The 21,726-nt window shown below is 36.3% G+C and overlaps 1 protein-coding gene across 1 annotated transcript in view; it reads left to right on the forward strand.

Moving 5' to 3' along the window:
* Positions 1-755: 755 nt before the first annotated feature.
* The window catches only part of ZDHHC20 (zinc finger DHHC-type palmitoyltransferase 20), a 241,653-nt gene continuing 220,682 nt past the window's right edge, over positions 756-21,726 (forward strand). Inside the window, exon 1 of the mRNA XM_053708517.1 lies at positions 756-978. Within this exon, the coding sequence (XP_053564492.1) occupies positions 861-978 (118 nt within the window). The 5' untranslated portion in view covers positions 756-860. The remainder of the gene's footprint in view (positions 979-21,726) is intronic.

A 21,726-nucleotide genomic window follows, 5' to 3' on the forward strand; every position in this document is an offset into this window, starting at 1 on the left:
GTTACTAACACTGCTGCCATAGACTGCTATAGACACATGCACGCCCCAAAGCTCATATCAGCCTACCTAGGTTTAGTCTTTAACAAAGGATACCAAGAGTACAAAGCAAATTTGATAATATAAGTAAATAAAAACTTGTTTAAAAATGCATGATCTTGACTTTACTGTCCCTTTAAGGAGGTGATGAGGAAATGCAATTGTGTCACCTATTTTCTCTTCTGAACTAAAGTCACAAAGTATTTTGTTGTGAGTTTTATTTCCTAAACTATGTACCACTTTAATAACCTTCCTTTGAATGGTTTTGATTGTCTAGTCCAGTAAAGTCACACTGAGAGACACCCACTGTTTTCAGTGTCTTCTGACTCCAGCACATTATGGATAATCATTTTCAAGCTGTGATGGGAGTCATGGATTTCATTGGGTTGTATAACATGCCTGATGTCAGAATAAATCTCTTACACGAGCATACAGAGGACAGCAGAAAGCGAAGACGTTCAGCATCAGTGCACTCAATGGGCTGCAGTCAACAAACCCATTCTACTTGGCACAGACACAACTGAGATAGACTGAGTGCACTACCAATTGTACCGCACGCGCATAACTTCCGTGTCACTCTCTTACTCACTCATGCTACACCCTACTGGGCATACTGTAGTCTATATTTACTCCTGGTAACCTAACTCCCAGTACACTAAATAATCACACCCAGTCTCTGCAGTCAGGACATAAACAATCATTACTACTCGCACAGTAGAGGTTCCCGCAGACACCCACCCAACTGGGCGTTCTTGTAAAGACGTCACGTGGCTCCGCCCCAGCCGGTGACTGAGTGACCAGAGCCGGTGGTCCGGTGGAGGATCATGGCGCCGTCTCATGTATTACGGTGCTGCCAGCGGGTGTTGGGATGGGTCCCCGTGCTGTTTATCACCTTGGTGGTGTGCTGGTCTTATTACGCCTACGTGGTGGAACTGTGTATCTGTGAGTACCGTCATATTCCCCGGCCGCACCCCTGCTTCCATCTGCTTGACTTCAGTCTTTCTGCTGCCTTGTGTGCAGTCTGTGGGTTTCTATGCTACTTGCCTGGGTGTCTGTGTTTGCTGTCACTGGTTATGGATATGACGTGTATGTGTGTTGTTAGTGCTCATGGACGTGGCATGACGAGTGTGTGAGATTGTTCATGCATCATGTTACATGGCTTGTTTTTGTGCTTACACTACTAGTGTGAGGTTTGTGTGTCTGCTCTTATCATACACCTGGAGCATGTGTATCCCTGCTTATGTCTGCAACATGAGGTGTCTGTGGTCCTTTCTTAGATTTGTCACATGAGCAGTGTGTGTCACTGCTGATGTCTGCCAAAGGAAGTATATGTTGTCATTGCTTAGGTTTGTCACATGAAGTGTGTGTGTGTTGTCAATGCTGGTGTCTGCCACAGGAAGTATATGTTGTCATTGCTTAGGTTTGTCACATGAAGTGTGTGTGTGTGTGTGTGTTGGCAATGCTGGTGTTTGCCACATGAAGTGTCTGTATATACTGTTGTCGCTTATATACAAAAAATGACCTGTGTGCTGGCGTTGCTTCACTTGTGGATGTGACATGACGTGTGCAGGTGTTGCTCATGGTCGTTACATGACGTGTGTGCTGGCATTGCTTATGTACATGACGTTTGCTGGTTTTGCTTATGGACATGAGCTGACCTGTGTACTGTCGCTTCTTATGGTAAATGACGTATGCTAGTGCTGCTTATGGACGTGACGTGTGTGCTGTTCCTGCTTATGGACGTGACGTGTGTGCTGTTCCTGCTTATGGAGGTGACGTGTGTGTGCTGTTCCTGCTTATGGAGGTGACGTGTGTGTGCGCTGTTCCTGCTTATGGACGTGACGTGTGTGCGCTGTTCCTGCTTATGGACGTGACGTGTGTGCGCTGTTCCTGCTTATGGACGTGACGTGTGTGCGCTGTTCCTGCTTATGGACGTGACGTGTGTGTGCGCTGTTCCTGCTTATGGACGTGACGTGTGTGCGCTGTTCCTGCTTATGGACGTGACGTGTGTGCGCTGTTCCTGCTTATGGACGTGACGTGTGTGCGCTGTTCCTGCTTATGGACGTGACGTGTGTGCGCTGTTCCTGCTTATGGACGTGACGTGTGTGCGCTGTTCCTGCTTATGGACGTGACGTGTGTGCGCTGTTCCTGCTTATGGACGTGACGTGTGTGCTGTTCCTGCTTATGGACGTGACGTGTGTGCTGTTCCTGCTTATGGACGTGACGTGTGTGCTGGCATTGCTTATGTACATGACATTTGCTGGTTTTGCTTCGTGACGTGACATGACGTGTGTGCTAGCTTTACTCATTGACGTGTGTGCTAGCATTGCTTATTAACGTGACATGACGTGTGGATAAAATCAATCATTTTTAAAAAAAAAAGTCTTTTTTTTTATTTATTTAAAGGGACATAATACTCATATGCTAAATCACTTGAAACTGATGCAGTATAACTGTAAAAAGCTGACAGGAAAATATCACCTGAGCATCTCTATGTAAAAAAAGGAAGATATTTTACCTCACAATTTCCTCAGCTCAGCAGAGTAAGTTCTGTGTAAAAAGTTATACTCAACTGCTGCTCAGCTGCAGGTAAAAAAAAAATAAAGAAATGAACAGCAGCCAATCAGCATCAGCAGTGCTGAGGTCATGAACTCTTTTACTGTGATCTCATGAGATTTGACTTAACTCTCATGAGATTTCATTGTAAACTTCCTTAAAGTGAAGGTCAATTTTTGCTATTATCAATACACCGTTTTAAAAGTTATGTTTAAAATATTGAAGTCGCTGAGTTAATATCTATAAATAACGAATGCTTTTCAAATAAAATGGCTTTTAAAAATACCTCCGTTATCGCGATTAGCTCCGCCCCTAACATACTTCCTGATTCTTCTGTTATGACGCCGCTTTGGTTCTAACTACGCTCGTGCACCCGTGTTATTTTTTTTAATGAGCATGCGTCTCTTGAACTCAATAGCGCATGCGTTTCAATACCCGACGATACTATGTATGCAATGCATAAACAAAATTGTATCATTCAGTTCTACCCAAGTCTGTCAGTCACTCACGCGCTAGATCGTTCTGGACCCTGTCGATTCAATATATCAAAATTTGTGAGAGCGGAAAACGCATTTCATGAACGAGCATGCCGATGATGACGCGCAGTTTGTTTAAACGCATGCGCATAAGGTGTAAGTGACAAAACAAAAAAGGGGCTAGACGCCACGGGGGTAAATAAGAGATTGGTGAGAAAAACTGTCAATCAATAACGGCAGTATGGCGGGCGGATTATACAGTTGAAACGGAGCTAAATAAAAACGTTAAAAATACAACTTTTAGTGGTATGTATATGTAATTTGATGAATGAACATCATAATTATTTTTGATAACATATTGAAAAATAAGGAAGATGCCAGACTTGACCTTCACTTTAAGCTGAATAGGGAAATAAGATGAGTGCACGTGAGCTCGCTCCTTCCGCTGTCCCGGGACAGACATACTGATTTGTTGCTTAGAAGTCCTTTACAAAGGGATGTGGCTACTGAGAAACTTTTAAGGTAAAATATCTTTCTTTTTTACATAGAGATGTTCAGGTGATATTTTTTAGTCGGCTTTTTACAGCTATAATGCATCACTTTCAAGTGTTTAAACATTTGGGTATTATGGCCCTTTAAATCAGATTTTTTTTTTTATTTATTTAAATAAGATTCTGTTTTAAAATAAAATTATTTTTGAGGCAAAATGTATCTAAGGATAGTTTTCTGTTTTATATACATTATGATCCAAAGTTTATTCATCCTGAAATAAGGACTAGTTTTTAATTATGTAGCATGAGGCTGTATATTCATGGCTGTAATGTTTAATTAGTTTGGTAAATTAATTCTATTAATCCATTCACAATGTCATGCTCCCCCCAAGGTTTCTGTAATTTTATTTTAGGCATTTTTTCTATCTAGAAGATATTACCACATATTCTTGGTTTTGTAGTTATCAAAACTGTAAATTTGTGTCTGCGGAAATAATACGCCTCTTCTACACAGTAAAAATGTTACAAAATGAAGTTGAGAAATAGACCTAAAAAGGATGTGAAACCAATAATTTTTCTGGGATTAAAAAGGACAGAATTTTTTTTTTTTAAATTAAATTTACATGATGACTCGGATAGGACATGCAACTTTATACAACTTTCCCATATACTTCTATTATCTCATGTTCTTTGTTCTATTTGTATCTTTTGTTGAAAAGCAGATGAGTATACGTAGGAGCTGGCTCATTTCTGGAGCACTATATGGTAGTGCTCCAGATGCCTACCTAAGTATCTCTTCAACACAGAATATTATGGGAATGAATACATTTGATATTAGAAATAAATAGGAAACCTTTTTTTTAAATGGTATACTCTGTTTGAACCATGAAAGAAAATGTTTCTTATACCTTTAAGGGAATGTATATAATGAGACAGCAACCTCTTAGGTTTGCGCACGTAAGACAGGGACTCTGCAATAATCCCTTGGATTCCACAACAAACAACAAATGTCCACAGCGCTTCTTAGATTTCCTCAATTGTCTTTATTTGTTATACAGACATCCACAATGACAAGCTTGTCATTGTGGATGTCTGTATAACAAATAAAGACACTTGAGGAAATCTAAGAAGCGCTGTGGACATTTGTTGTTTGTTGTGATACCTTTAAGGGACATAAGCCCAAAATTGTTCTTTTATGATTCATCGAGAAATTAAAATTTTAAACAACTTTTAGATTGATATATATTTTTAAATTTTCTCCATTCTCTTTGTAGAATGATTAGCAATGTACTACTGTGAGCTAGCTGAACACACTGGGCGAGCCGATAAGAGGCCCCAATTAACAGCTAGCTCTCAGTAGGGCGTTGTTGCTCCTGAGTCTACCTAGTTATACTTATTAACAAAGGATACCAAGAGAACAAAGAAAATGAGATAATAGAAATATATTGGAAAGTTGTTTAAAATTGCATGTCCTATCTGAGTCATCATGTAAGTTTAATTTTTGATTTTTTACTGTCCTTTTAATCCCATTGTTCCCCTGTAAATCTATGTACACAGGATCAACTTCTTACAATGAATAGAAGAATGTTTGGCTTGGGCTAGATTTGCGCAAGGATCTAAGTGTGAGGAGGGAGGGGCAAGTAATAAAAATGAAAGTGAAACCCGAAACCCAAAATTTTTCTTTTGATTCGGATAGAGCATATCATTTTAAACAATTTTCAAATTTGCTTCTATTACTTAATTTGGTTTGTTCTCTTGGTATCCATTGTTGAAAGACATAGGTAGGCTCAGATATTGAGAGCTAGCTATTGTTTGGTGTCTGCATATAAATGGCTTACCAATGTGTTCATCTAGTTCCAAGTAGTGCATTGCTGCCCCTTTAATAAAGGATATCATGAGAATGGAGCAAAATAGATAATAGAATCAGATTGGAAAGTTGTTTAAAATGTTATGCTCTATGTGAATCATGAAAGAAACATTTTAGTTATCATGTCCCTTTTTAATACAACTTATTTAAAATATTATTATGGTAATGATTATTTTGAATTGATATAATGAAGGTAATAATTATTTTTCTCCTACAGCTGAAAAGTTGATCAAATATGAATAACCTATTAAACTGGAGATAGTTCACCTCCCGTTAAAGAGATATGTTGTGTGTACCGGTGTTGCTTATGGATGTGATGTGAGCACCGTTGGTGCCTATAGATATGACTTGACGCGTGTACTGGCGTTGCTCGTCGACTGGACTTTTGTACTGGTATCGCTCATGGATGGGACATATTTGTGCACTTTGTTTCGATGTTGCTCACAAATGTGATGTGTGTGTGTGTGTGCTGGTGCTGCTGAAGTTTGTATTGTGACATGTAACGTGTTAAAACTGTTACTGTGTTTGTGCAACATACATAGTTTCAACGTGCAATCTGTATGTTTGGGCTGCAGCAGCTGATGTTAATGTATGAATTGAGTGTAGACGTTGGGTCTACTCCTTGTGTATTCGGTACAATGTGTGTGTGGAAAGGCATTGGGTTTTCAGTTTGCTGATAGATCTATTACCCGTAAGCAGACTTTCCTACAACATTCCTCGAGTTTTCAATCCAGTTGTGCCTGGTTATGTTGGCAATAATGTGCATTCATTTTTGCCTACCCTGACTCAAAAAAACAAATATTGTGGTGGGGGGCAAAACTGTATAGAGATGTAATTTATTTATATATATGTATGACGTCTGTCAGCCTGATATACTTGCAGCTTTAAATTTCCTTTAATTATGAACCTGGACAATTCTGCAATTACATTTTATAAGGGTGTTCTGCATAACAGTTTACTCATGTGAACATCTAGTTTTGAGTCCTCTGTAGTAATGCATTATATATTTGTGTAAAAACCATTTACACTTTTCTCTAAACCTTAGACCGTGATATATCTGCTACTTTGAGTAAAATAGGAAATCACACAACAATTGTGCTCTATACAGGTAGATTTTGAACTACCTTTTAGGGCACATCTAATGTGTTTGCTTATGAAGAACCTGTACTTCCCCCCCAGAACAGTTTTGGAGTGGGTGTTCATTATAAGGGAGAGTGTTGCTGAATTATCACATGACCCATCAGGAAGGTGTCCTTATAAAAGATATCGGTGCTTATTGAGAAATCTGTCCATGCTAGGGATGTTTGTTTGGGTGGTGATGCAGTTCTACCTATCTCCATTTCTCATATTATGAATGCTGCAATTGTGGTTAACCCATGCAGTTGATCAGAGGTTATGGCAGGAAATAAGAAAATGGACTGGTAAGAATTTTTACCTTCAGAGGCAGAGCAGAGTTAAATGGACAGTGTAGTGTAAAATGGTTTCCCTCTTAATGTATTTCCAGTGACTTGTTATACCAGTTCAAGAGTTTAAATTGTATTTGGAATGTATTTTTCTATAGGAAATATATTTTTCTGCTAATTTAAACTACAACTCCATGCAAGTGGGCTGAGCTTACAGAGTGAGCAGACCTCATTATTTATCCTATTTATCTAATCTCTCTCTCTCTCTCTCTCTCTCTCTCTCTCTCTCTCTCTCTCTCTCTCTCTCTCTCTATATCTATATCTATATACACACACACTCCTTATTATGTTATCTTTCACTGTATACGCAGACCCATACATAGGGCTCAATGATCTAAAACTCACCAGCATGGAGAAAAAGGTCTTGGCTTTTTTTTTAGCAAAAAATTTTTTTTTTTTGTAAGCAATATTTATGTACTGAAGTTTCAGTATAGGTGGAGGTACAACAGGTATAAAAAAAACACTGTTTCAAATGTCAAAATAAAGATAAATTGGCTGTTTGTCAAAAATTAAAAATAGATCATTGAGAGCACAGGGAAGAAAAAAAATGTAGCACACTGTGCCTTTAACAACATGCAGTTATAGTCATTTGCATTTTCTTTTTTATTGTATGTTTGCATTTATTGTGTTTTTTTTTTTGTTCTAGCTGAATACTATGTATGTATGTATGTATATATCTTTTTGTAGTTGTGTGTTTATTGAAATTGCAAGTAATACAAATGCTTTAAACAGTGAAAGAGGGGTCTGAAATGAAAATAATCTTAGGCTAAAGCCACATACTTAAAGGGACAGTCAAGTCCAAAAAAAACTTTCATGTTTCAAATAGGGCATGTCATTTTAAACAACTTTCCAATTTACTTTTATCACCAATTTTGCTTTGTTCTTTTGGTATTCTTAGTTGAAAGCTAGACATAGGAAGGCTCATATGATAATTTCTAAGCCCTTGAACGCCGCCTCTAATCACATGCTTTTGTATTTGCTTTTCACAGCAGGGGAGAGCTAGTTCAGGTAAACCCTATAGATAACATTGTGAGCACGCCCGTGGATTGTGGCAGACACTGCACTAATTGGCTAAAATGAAAGTCAAAAGATAATAAATAAAATGTCATGTGATCAGGGGGCTGTCAGAAGATGTTTAGATACAAGTTTAATCACAGAGGTAAAAAGTGTATTATAACTGTTGGTTATGCAAAACTGGTGAATGGGTAATAAAGGGATTATCTATCTTTTAAAACAACAAAAATTCATGTGTTGACTGTCCCTTTAAAGGGACATTGTACTGTACATTTTTCTTCCTTTTTAAAAAAAAAAAAAAGTTTCTTTTTATTGAAATTCAAATCAAACACATATACACAAAAACTGCATCAGCTATCGATGCACCAGGGATTTAAAACAAACCTAAGACAAAAAGGAAGAGCTAATATACATTACCGATTTGAATAACATATGCAGATAAGAAATAAATAAGACCTTTGCCCAACAAATCTTGCAGTTAACCCCTTTCCTTCCTTTATCTTTCTTTTTCACCTTTCTTATCCCCATGTGCCTTTTTGCCTATCTAATAAGCTCAACGTTTCAGTATTCAGTGGACTTCCATTAAACATAACAAAATGAATGCAATAAATTGGTTCTGTATATATCGCAACATGCATATACCAAGAGTCAGTATTATATCTAGCAAAAATAAATGTAAGTAACTCCATAAGTATATACTATATATAATTTAAAAGATAAATTGTTTGTATCTTAATAGCATGGACTGCCTCTGTTTTTCTGGGCAAGCCCCAAACTTAGGTACCGTATGTTCTACCTTACAGAAAGAAGGCTGAGGGGGGAAGGGAGATACCACTGGAGGGGAGAGAGGAAAAAAAAACCCGGAGTTGGGTTCTCTCTTCTAATCCATCCACCATTCGGGGAAGTTTCCTGTCAAAATAGACATATAGAAAAAATCTGATCTTCTGAATGAGAGAGTTAACTGTTTTTGCGTTGATTCTGGATAGGAGAGTATAACCTTTAACCATTTTAAAAATTATCTTTTAACTGCCCTTTCTTGAATTATGTTAAGGTCATAATAATTTGATTTAATACTCTTTTAATAAATTCTTTCTAGCTTGGGCTTGCTTTAGATTTCCATAAGCTTAATATAATATGTCTGCCTATTAAGATTGCTGAGTTTATTAACTCGTTATTTTCCCCCTCTTATATACTATTATGTAGAAAAAGGACATCCCTTGAGGTTAAGCTTAGATCCTCGTCAAGAAACCTATTTAGCCAGTAATTCACCTTGTACCAACATTTCTTGACTTTGGGACATGCCCAAAAACAGTGGACTAAGTCAGCATTAAGATATGAACATCTGATACAATAGGCAGTTCTTAAAGGTGCCCATTTAGCCAGTCTTGCCAGAGATAAAGAGATAAATTGGCTTTATTAATTTATTCTCATATGGGATTCTTTCCATGCCTGTGAATTGGTACAGCTGTTTAGTAAGTTTACACTAAATAAAATATCCTTGGACAAAAACTCCTTAAATTCTCCCCTCCACTTAGCCTGTCCTGCTTTATACATTAACATATTATACCAGGTGAAGATATACAAAATTCCTGCCTTGTATAATGCAATCCCCTGATCTATCTTTCCTAAAGACCATTTTTTTTTTCCAAACTTCTCTATTGGTGAAAAATTATTGTCTAATGTGTAGGTATGCAAAAAAAATCTTTTTTGGGATAGCGCAAATTCCTGTTTTAGGGACAGAAAAGATTTAATTGTACCCAAGTTTATATCTTCCAGTTGGAATAGAAAGGCCAAGCCTTTTTGTTACATTTTTCTTCCTTTTAAAGGGCCATTATAGTGGAAATATTTAATGTTTTCATTTGTTAGAACATGAAAATTTGGCACTAGGGACCCTGCAACTCTGTGTTGACCCCCGCGAAAAGGAGAGAACTGCTGATTGCGAGTGGAAGTAGATGGTGAGCCAATCGGCAGTGCTAGTTGGGCTACTTGTAATGTTTCCACTATAATGGCCTTTTAACGTGTTTCAAGTGATCCATTTTACCTGCTGGAATTCAATAAATGTTTATAAATTCCAGAAATAAAATTCACTATATTGGGACAATCACAGTGGATCTATGCAGCCACTGGGCACTCATTCAATAAATAATGCACCGTATATATTTCAGGCACATAAGATAATTAATTGCATGTACACAAAATAGCCAATAGAATTTATAACGTCCAATTACTGCCACTTAGTTGCATTTAACATCAAGAAAGGTGTTAGTCAGTATAGACCTGTAACATACAGTGATCCAAATTGATGTCCTTCCAGGTCATAAATAGCCGTTGGTTGCATCCATGTTTGTAAGCTGCCAAATGCTTATGTTCCTTGTCACATATATGATCATGTGATTATCTAGTCAGCTTTTTACCTATATGTTGCTTTACTTGAAAGTGATGAAGCATATAGGTTACATGTACCTTTTAATGTTTGTACAAAGTAGACAGCTTTATCGAAGGTTTGTTTCTTTAACCTCTTAAGGACATATGACGGAATTTTTCCGTCATAAAACAATTGAACAAACAGAAAGCTGTGTCCTTAAAGGGTTAAATAGTTTAACCAATTCAGTGGCAGTTTGGTATAAAAGTAAGGCTTTGTCTCTTCCCTCATGAAGTTGCAATAATAATAACAGAGGCTGCTCTATTGTGGACCATATTTTACCATAAATTGTCCTCAGTAACCAAATCCCATTGTAAAAAGACTTTGTGAAATCCCACTAGAACACACCAGAGAAAATTGTGATGCTGATTGGCTGTTCACCATGATGATAAAAGTAGAAACGGGTGCCAAATGGTAACTGCTCAAATAAAGAAAACCCCACATATACATTAAATCTAACTTTCTCTTTCTCATAGTCAGGGGTAAAGGGGAATTTGTGTTGAGTAACATGTTATGAAATTTCTATGAATTACAGAATATTCACCTTTGCCCAAAATGATTGTTATGAAAACAATAATAATCTATTCAGATACACACCACCATATATAACTAGAAACCAGATGTAATTAGAATTAAAGGTACACTATACCCAAACATTTTCTTTCATGATTAAGGTAGAGAATACAATTTTAAACAACATTCCAATTTACTTCTATTACCTAATTTGCTTCATTCTTTAGATATACTTTAATGAAGAAATAGCAATGCACACGGTGAACCAATCACAGGAGGCATCTATGAGCAGCTACCAATCAGCAGCTACTAAGCATATCTAGATATGCTTTTCAGCAAAGAATATCAAGAGAATGAAGCAAAATAGATAATAGAAGTAAATTAGAAAGTTGTTTATAATTGTATGCTCTTTCTAAATCATGAAAGAAAAAATTTGGGTTTCATGTCCCTTTAATTTGTTATTGATCTATTCCAGTGGTTCTCCAGCCACCACCCTTGTGTTTTCTATAAACTCTTCATCAAAACCCCCATAAAATATTATTCAGAATAGCAGTGTGAAACCCCTAACGAAGATAATACAATACCGCTGAAACCAGTAAGATTTAAACATTTATTAAAAAAATTTTGTTTCATTAATGTATTACTTGAAATGTACTAACTTGATCTTATGATACCACATTTTTTAAAGCTGTAAGTCACTGTGCAATAGTTTTACAATAACACATTCTGAGAACAGTGTTGTCCTTTCAGTATCTAGGCTAAAGTGCAGCAAATTAGGGCTATCATGATTGGAGGGGGCCGCTAGCATACATTTACACTTCTAAGCTAACAGCACCCCTTTAATAATCTGGTAGTGCCCTTTCACCTTTTGTGCTTATGAGTGTCTGTCAGTAATAAGTCTTCCTCCCCTAGGGGCTGTACCGCCTACTCTTTTTATTTGCTAATACAAACCAGCCCATTATTATGCTATTAAGACCTATGAGTATATAAAGACCCCAAATAAAGTTAAACAATAGCTTAGCTTAGTCACACACAAAAAAAGCAATTATTTTTAAAGGACAATAGAACCCACTTTTTTTCTTTCATTATTCAGATAGAACATACAGTTTTAAACACATTTCCAATTTACTTTATTATCAAATTTATATTTGTTTTCTTGGTATCCTTTGTTGAAAAGCAGGAACATAAGCTCAGGAGTGTGCACATGTCTGTAGCATTATATGGCAGCAGTTTTGCAAAAATGTCATACGTTTGCAAGAGCCCTTGATGACAGCATTTTTTCTGTCATGTTGTGCTCCAGACATGTGCACGATACCTATCTAGATATCTCCTTACCAAAGGATTACATGAAAATGAAGTGCATTTGATAATAGATGTAAATTGGAAACTTAACAAATGTTATGCTGTGTCTGAATCATGAAATAAAAATGTTATGCTGTGTCTGAATCATGAAATAAAAATGTTGTTTTTCATGTCCCTTTAATTGAGATCTCTAAGAACTAAGGCGTGCACTCTAGACATCCAACCATCATTAGTTTTTACAACAAAACCAAGCACCTGTGAATGACATATAAGTATATTGGACCTGTTTGCTGCCGATTAATCACCTAGATTAAGAGTTTTGCGCTAAACAAGGTGCGTTATTTCACTCTCTATAGCGCTGCCATTACGGGTTACTGAAAAGCCTCCTTGTGCCGTGTGTTATGGTGCGTTAAGCTCCATACCGCACAAAAGCCGAGGGCTGATTTCACGTGCTCGTGCACGCTTTCCCCCATAGGCATCAATGGGGAGAATGTGTTATTTTTTTTTTTCTAACACCTGAAGTGCGGAATGGCGATCGCTATAACGCAACCCCATTGATGTCTATGGGGGAAAGAAAGTTATGTTTAAACCTAACATAAACCCCTAATCTAAACACCCCTAATCCGCCCCCGACATCGCCGACACTAATAAAAGTTATTAACCCCTAATCCACCTCTCCCCGACATCGCCGCCACTAAATAAAATGATTAACCCCTAAACCTCCGGCCTCCCACATCGCCGCCACTATATAAACCTATTAACCCCTAAACCTAACACCCCTCAACTTTTAAATTAAAATTATAATATAACTATAAACTTACCTGTGAAATAAAAATAAACCTAGTGTTTGTTTTTTATTTTTTGTAATGTTAGATTTTTTTTAAAAAAAATTGTAGGATTAGTTGTTTTTTTATTTTTTTTATTTATAATTTAGTATTTTTAATTGGTAGTTTTTTTTATTTTATTAGAATAGTAAGGTTAGGTTAATTTATAGTTTAATGTTAGGTTTTTTATTTTACAGTTATATTGTAATTTTAATTTAAAGTTAGGGGGGTTTTAGGTTTAGGGGTTAATAGTTTAATTTAGTGGCGGCGATGTGGGAGGCTGGAGGTTTAGGGGTTAATAGGTTTATTTAGTGGCGGGGATGTCAGGGAGCGGCGGTTTAGAGGTTAATATATTTAAATAGTATTGGCGATGTGGGTGGACGGCAGATTAGGGGTTAATAAATATATTTAATAGTGGCGATGTGGGTGGGCGGCAGATTAGGGGTTAATAAGTTTAATATAGTGTTTGCGATGCGGAAGGGTGGCGGTTTAGCGGTTAATATGTAGTTTATGGGTGTAAGTGTACTTTGTAACATTTTAGTTATGAGTTTTGTGAAACATTTTTGTTTCGCAAAATCCATAACTACTGCTCTCAGATGGCGGTATGGATTGTGTCGGTATAGGCTGTAACGCAAGCATTTTAGCCGAAACGCACAATTTGTAATACCGGCGCTATGAAAATCCCACACTCAAACGTAATTTTTTTGAGTGCGGAATGGACGTTGCATTACAGGCTAAAATGCTTTCGGTATAGCTATACCGACACGACTCGCAATATGCGTTCCTGGCCATTCCTGCGTAATGGCCATTTTTTCTGCATTAAAAGCCGTAATGCAAAACTCGTAATCTAGGTGATAGTTTGTAAAATGCATCTGTGAATTTTTTTATTTTATTTTAAAGGCATTAGCAAAGCAACTAATATTTATTTCATAAATGCTCACAGTAGCCGTACAAATCTTACCACTCCTTTACTATTCACAACCAATACTGAAAAGGTGACGGTTTGCATTTGCTCTGGGATCTACTCTCCCGTTTTTCTTTGTGTCAGGTTTCTGCGCATTAGATTTTACTGTGGGGATTTGTCCTATTCTATATTAACTTTGTCTCTTATTGCCGTTTCTGTGTGTGACTTTTGTTTATTTAGTTACTTGCCATTGCTCCAGTGTGTGTGTGTAGCCACTGGATGCCCCATCATACTGCAGTATGCATGACATGCTAGGGCAGACTAACATATCCTATCAGGTATAACCTAGTACATTACACCTGGATCAAGTATGAAAAAGTTCAAACTGGGTGAATAATATCATACTGATGATTCTGAAACTGCTTTTTATAGGCTCTGTGATAAAGAGACTGTAATTGGGATTATCCTAAGTTATGAAGGTATAATCTAGATTTTATTAAAGACACAGAGACGATTATTTTGCATTCTCTCTCTTTACTACTTAAATGCAGTTATTCAAAGTATAGATGAAAATACAACAAACTGTCAAATTTAAAAAGTAGACAGTAAAAAAAAAAAAAAAAACAAAAAAAAACAAATAATATATCAGTGACCAATCAGAATAGAGAACTGATTAAACTAAAATGACATAACCAATCAAATTGCTAATAAGACCTATAAACTGTCCACAATACAGCAATACATCCTCTTTCTTTGAAACTGAAGAAGGAAACAAAAAATCCATTATGAAGGAATAACTCCAAACCAACAGGAAACCGAAAATCATGAAGAGTAGAAGTTTGAAGAGAAGAATCTTCCGTGATGAAATATCCAACTTGTCTAGAAGGTTAGAAACACAACTGGAAAACTGTTGAAGATATGAAAAACTTGATTGAAGATCTGACTTTTCCAGAAGATGTGCAGGAACAAAGCCACTTAGGAGAATATCCTTATTATTGGTTGGTAACTGAAATAAATATATAAATCATGTTAATAATATAATACAAACCAATCAAGGGTGGGAATAAATATAACAAAATAAATTTGAGGAGGGAAAATAATCGTCTCTGTGTCTTTAATAAAATCTAGATTATACCTTCATAACTTAGGATAATCCCAATTTTATTACAAGACCAGAGACTCATATTTTGCTAGTTTAAAGCAACTAACAAAATAAATTAAGCGAGGCGTGTTCAATGGGTTTAAAATAAAATTGTTTAAAAATAGAATCAGAAGACCAGTCAGCTGCATCCAAAATTTGTTGAAGGGTAGCAGCTTTTAAAAATGCTTTGGAAGCGGCTGATCCTCTAACAGAGTGAGCGGAAAAAGAAATATCAATACCTGCTTCACTCATAACCCATTTAACCCACCTGGCTATAGAAGTAGAGGAGACAGGATAATGAGGAGACATGAAAGATAGCAAAAGTTGATTAGAGGATGAAGAACGGAAAGAAGAAGTTCTGCGTTCATACTCTTTAAGACATATTACTACACAAAGAAGAGGTTCAGAAGGTAAGTAAGGATAGAAAATTGAGGTTGAAAAAGATTTAGTTCTTTTAGAGATAAAGAAAGTAACACCTTCAGGAGTAAAACGTTTAGAATTAAAATCTAAAGCCCTGACGTCAGAGACTCTACGAAAAGAAATTAAACACAAAAGGGTAGCCAATTTAGCAGTAAGCTGTTTTAAAGATAAGAATTCATTAGAAGGCCAAGATTTAAAGAGGGAAAAAATAAGATCAACATCCCAAAAAGAAGAATATTTAGGAGTTGGGGGTCTTTTAAGTTTAATTGCTTTCATTAATTTACAAATTAAAGGATGTTGACCCACAGGGAAATTATTAATAAAAGAATGTTTGGCTGAAATTGCAGATCTAGAAACATTGATGGTTCTGTAAGCTAATCCTGATTCGAAAAGAGAAGTAAGGAAATTAATAATACAACTTATATCCACTGAAAAGGGATCCAAACTTCTTTCCATGCACCAGCCAGTCCATCTGGTCCATGCGGAAAAATAGCATTTTTTGGTCCCGGGGGCCAAAGAATCCCCGAGGAGTTCTTGAGCTTGTTGAGATAAACCTTTGAATGAAGAAGATTGCCCGAAATTGACCAAGCTATAAGACGAAGAGATCCTTGAATGATAAGATCGTGAGGATGACCTTCTGGATCTGACAACAGAAGAGGAAAAACGGGAAGAAGAAGAGGATGGTTGACAGACAATTCTAGAAGAGATGGGTACCAAGGTTGAGATGGCCAAAGAGGAGTGATGAGAAGAATTGAAAGAAGATCCCGACGGACTACTGAAATGACTCTCTGAATCATTGAGAAAGGAGGAAAGGCATAGGCTGTCTGATGAGGCCAAGGATGGAGAAATGCATCTATCGCCAATGCTTCCGGATCTGGACGCCAACTGAAATAAGGATGAATCTGATGATTCAGTCTCGAAGCAAACAGATCCATCGAAAAGGGACCTCTGAGAGATTGAAGCGAATGAAAAACTTGATAATGAAGTTTCCAATCGCTGGAATCTGTCAGATAACGGGAACCCCAATCCGCTGCGACATTGGATAATCCTGGAATATATTCCGCTTTGACAGAAATATTTCTGTCCAAGCAAAGATGAATGAATTCTTTCGTAATAATCGACAAATCTCTTGATTTTGTACCACCTAAACAATTCAAATAACGGACTGCAGAAATATTGTCCATTCTGAGTAAAATTGACACTGGCAAAGAATCTTTTACAAAACTTTTGACTGCAAAAGAGCCTGCCAAAAGTTCTAAGCAATTGATATGAAAAAGTTTTTCCCTTGAAGACCATTTTCCTCCTGTGATTGAAGGGCCACAACGAGCTCCCCAGCCCGAACGACTGGCATCGGATTCTATGATTAAATCCGGAGATTTCCCAAAAATGGCTCTCCCGTTCCAAGCTTCTATATGGGATAACCACCATGAAAGTTCTTCTTTGGCTTCTGAAGAAAGAGGAATCAAATGAGAATATGACAGACCTTTCTGAAGATGAAAAATTTTTAAACGTTGAAGTTCCCTGTAATGAAGAGGAGCAGGGAAAATAGCCTGAATAGAGGATGAAAGTAACCCAACTATTCTGGCTATAGTCCTGATGGGAACTAAAGACAAAGAAAGAGTTTTTGAAATCTCTTTTTTGATATTCACAATTTTCTCTCTGGGAAGACTTAAGGTAGATTTCAATGTATCTATTTGAAAACCCAAAAAGGTTAGAGATTTTGTTGGAGAAAGAACAGATTTCTCTTTGTTGACTAAGAAACCTAAATTTTCTAAAATATAAATAGTTAAATTGAGTTGTGAAGTCAAAGCAACTGAATTTTGATTCATAATCAAAATATCGTCTAGATAGATAATAAGACGAACACCGCGAAGACGAAGCCAAGTAATTATAGGTTTCATCAATTTGGTGAAAATCCAAGGGGCTGAAGATAATCCGAAAGGCATGCAAGTGAAACTCCAGATTTTTCCTTCCCACTTGAAGGTAAGAAATTTCCTGTGAACTAAAGTTACTGGAATCGTGAGATAGGCATCTTTTAGATCTAATCTGACTAAAAAATCGTTGTCTAGAAGACAATCTCTGAGAAGATGAATACCTTCCATTTTGAAATGTTGATAAACCACGAAGGCATTCAGAGTTCTTAAATTTATAACAGGGCGAAATTGACCATTTTTCTTTTTTACTAGAAAAAGATTGCTGTAGAAGCAATTTTGAGGATCTGAAGCTGGTTCTATTGCTTGTTTTTCTATGAGATTTAAAATTTCGTTTTGAACTAAAATTTTGTCTGTAACAGAAAATTTTATTGGAAATGGAAGAGATTTTTGAAGTGGGGGAGAAATAAAATCTATAAAAAGACCTGAAACCGTCTGAAGAACCCATTGATCTGAAGTTATTAATTTCCAATTTTGAGCAAAAAGAGACAATCTGCCTCCTACTAAGTTTTGGGAAGAATTCTGAGAAGGAGGGAAATAAAAATTTACCTTGAGATGGGCGAGATCTTTGCCTCGAGCGCTGGAGTCTAGGATTCCAAAATCTCCCTCTGGATGGGAAGAAATTTGAGGAGATTGGATTTTGATATGATCTTTGTGAATGAAATTGCTGGTTGATAAACTGAGACCTGTTTGGATAAGAGGCACGGCCGGGAAAGCGGCCTCTACCTTTCCCAGCCTGTTCAGAAAAACGTTCCTGATGAAAAATCTTTTTCATAGAAGTACGAACTTTATTCAAATTAGAGAAGGTATTAACATAACTGTTAAGTTCCTTTATAAATGTGTCTCCAAATAAAAGGCCATTAGTATCTGAATTTATTTCATTAATGGCGAAATCACACACCTTGGGGTCAATACGTCTAAGAATATTTCGTCTGCGTTCGGTATACATAGCAGAGTTGGCGTTACCCAGAAAACTGAGCATCCTCTGCAGCCATTCTCTGACTACGACCGGATCAAGCAATGAATTATCATATACCGCTTGTTCAGATAAGTCAAATAACTTTGCTAAAGGACCAATAGTATCAAGCATTTTGTCTTGACAAATTTTCCAAGCACGGTCCATGCCCTTCTTTAACTTAAAACCTGGAGACCCTATGAATTTTAAAATTTTTGGATCTACTTCAGGTGTAATACAAGCGTTGTTAGGAAGAATTGGTCTGGGGCATTCGGCCCTCATCTTATTCCTAGAATCTCTCTTTAAGGGTTGTCTTATCTGGTAATCAATGAATTCCGCAATATCAGATGAAGGGCACCACTCCGCAGATCTAGGGTGGTGCAGATCATCTGCATTAAACCTAGGATTTCCTAGGCAATCAAAAAATTCAACCTTTGAAGAATCCAAATGTTTAGATTTTTTAAAAGCTTTTTTGAGTTTTTTAATCTTCGGAGAGGCCGAAGAATTATCTGAAGAATTAGAAATATAATTTTCAGATTTATTAGCATCCAAAGATGAGTCGGAATTAACTTCAGTATCAGAAATCTCAGATTCTTCATAATTGGCCAAAGCCTCTCCCATAAGTAACCTCTTGGGAGTAGAGGGAGTTACAGGGGTTTTTCTTCCTTTCCTGTCAGGAACAACAGAACCAGAGACAATCTGGCGAGATTTCTTTAATAATTTTTTACTAGTTTTAATGCCACTTGAAATGGGCCTTTTTCTTTTTAAAGTCTTTTTAGACGATTTATCAATTAAAAGAGAAATTTTTTGTAACATAGAATTCATTGATGTATCAATCATCTTTTGAACACTTTCTGAATTAAGAGGGTTCAAATCTGAAGATTGAGACATAATTAAAGAATATATAAATAATTAAATAAACTTAAAATAAATAAATTAATAAATTTATTAAAACAAGCTAATAAAAATCTTATCTAATAAATTTAACAATATAAAACAAAATATATTGACCCCAAAAAATGTGAACAAAAGTCAAAAAGTGAATTTGAAATAACTTAAACTTGACAAAAGTTATACTAATTTATGGCCAAAAGATGGAGACAGAGAACAAGGAACCAAACAGCAATAAATATGTCTTAATAAAACCGGAAAGCAACAATGTTGCTATCACCCGACTGAAACAGCTGTTAGTCGGACGGACTTGAAAAAACTAACTGCGTAGTAAGTGAGGACAGGCTGCGCATGCGCACTGAAGCCGATTCCACACTCAAAATGGACGTCGGAACAGTGCTGCATAACGCAGCAGGGGGAAAGAAGCCGATTACAAGCAAGGATGCTTCGTAATCGGTTGAAACAGGTAAAATTGAACACCGGAATGAGGAAATAATAATGGGAAATAATAGAAAATAAAATCAATAAGCAAACTCAAGGAAATAAAAAAGTTAAACTAAAAAGTACCTGCAAATAATAATAAAGGATTAAACAAAAAACCTAAAAACGATATGAGTAAAAACAGTAAAAACAATAAGAATAATTTTTATTATTAATAAACAATACAGCAATACTTATCTTTCTGAAGCAGTAAAAGAAAGAGGATGTATTGCTGTATTGTGGACAGTTTATAGGTCTTATTAGCAATTTGATTGGTTATGTCATTTTAGTTTAATCAGTTCTCTATTCTGATTGGTCACTGATATATTATTTGTTTTTGTTTTTTTTTTTTTTTTTTTTTTTACTGTCTACTTTTTAAATTTGACAGTTTGTTGTATTTTCATCTATACTTTGAATAACTGCATTTAAGTAGTAAAGAGAGAGAATGCAAAATATGAGTCTCTGGTCTTGTAATAAAATCATGCATGTCTGATACAACAATTTGTACAGTCAGTGGTGTAAGCAGGAAATGCAGAATCATTCCTGTACCAGGCGATCCTTTATTATTCCAGTGTCTCATGTCTCCTTAGGTCAGGAGTGGCCATATTTGGAGAAAAAAAACAGAGCCAGCTATATACATACAAATCTAATGTGTTGACTGGTCCTTTAAGGAGCCAGAGAAGGGTGTTTTTATTTTGATATATGAAGAACACTGGTTTTCAAGGATTACCTTGGCTTGGGTGAGAGCAGTTAAGAATAACCATGGTTACTAATCATCTGATTATTTCACCTGTACTGTAGTTCAAAATGTGGCCTGAGCACAGCTTTGTAAAACAGTGATGTAGAATAATACAACCTGTTTAGAGCTGGAAGTAAAATTCAAAGAATGTGACTACCGGGATTTTCCAGCCTAATCAGCAACCACCTTTAAAGGAATGCTGTGCTCAGTTTTTTTTTTTTTATCGTAAATAAAAGAATGTAAAAAATAGCAACGGGTATATGTGTGTGTATACAGCTGTTACTACTGTAATAACTCATAAGCTGATCAAGGACAGCACCCACATCTTTACTGGTGGAGAGGGACACACCTTCAATAGCTTGACAGGAAACATACATTTATAAACAAAGACAACATATTATGTCATTCCCCCCTTTTTTTTTACTAATGTAAGAAATTTGCTTAATGTTTCTAAGGATAGGGGGTCAAAGTGTTAAATGCGGAGACACCACCAAGTCATGACCTCTTAGTGAGTTGTTATAATTGTAACATGAAAAGATAGACATTAAAGCTAAATTAGGGACACATAAAAAAACGTGGTTAGCCTTGATAAGTCTGCAGCCTGCATTTCCAACCCACTATTTTTAGAGCTAAATATCATTTAAAGAGGGAGGCATATATGCAAGGAAGGAAAGCATAATTATGTCATTATATAAATCCCTCGTAAGACCTCACCTTGAGTATGGAGTGCAATTCTGGGGACCAATTTAAAAAAAAAAGGAGATTGCAGAATTAGAAAAAAGTTCAGAGAAGGGCCACAAAACTAATCAGAGGAATAAAGAATTTAGACTATGAGGAGAGGCTAGCCAAATGGGGTCTATTGTCTCTAGAAAAAAGGTGCTTGAGAGGTGATATCATTACTTTTATATAAATATATTCAAGGCCCATGTATAGAGTTGGCTGCAGCTCAGTGTATTGCATGGCAATTGTTTGTCATAAGAGGTCACAATGTAAGGCCAGAGGAAAGGAGATTTAATATCCACCAATGTAAGCATTTGTTCATAGTACTAGCTATCAAATCGTGGAACTCGTTGCCTAAGGAGTTAGTGAATGCCAATACCTTAGAGGCATTTTAAAATATCTTAAATACATTTGTGGCTAGAAACATAATCCAGGGGTATGATTGTTTGTATTAAAAAAGTCAGATTTCTAATTGTAATCTGAGCTTATTTATTGTAAATTAAGTAGAATCTGTATAGGTTGAACTCGATGGACTTCTGCCTTCTTTCAACCTCATCTATGTTAAAAATAAATTGAAAAGG

Source organism: Bombina bombina, chromosome 3, assembly GCF_027579735.1.
Source record: "Bombina bombina isolate aBomBom1 chromosome 3, aBomBom1.pri, whole genome shotgun sequence".
In the NCBI taxonomy this organism is placed as follows: Eukaryota; Metazoa; Chordata; class Amphibia; order Anura; family Bombinatoridae; genus Bombina; species Bombina bombina.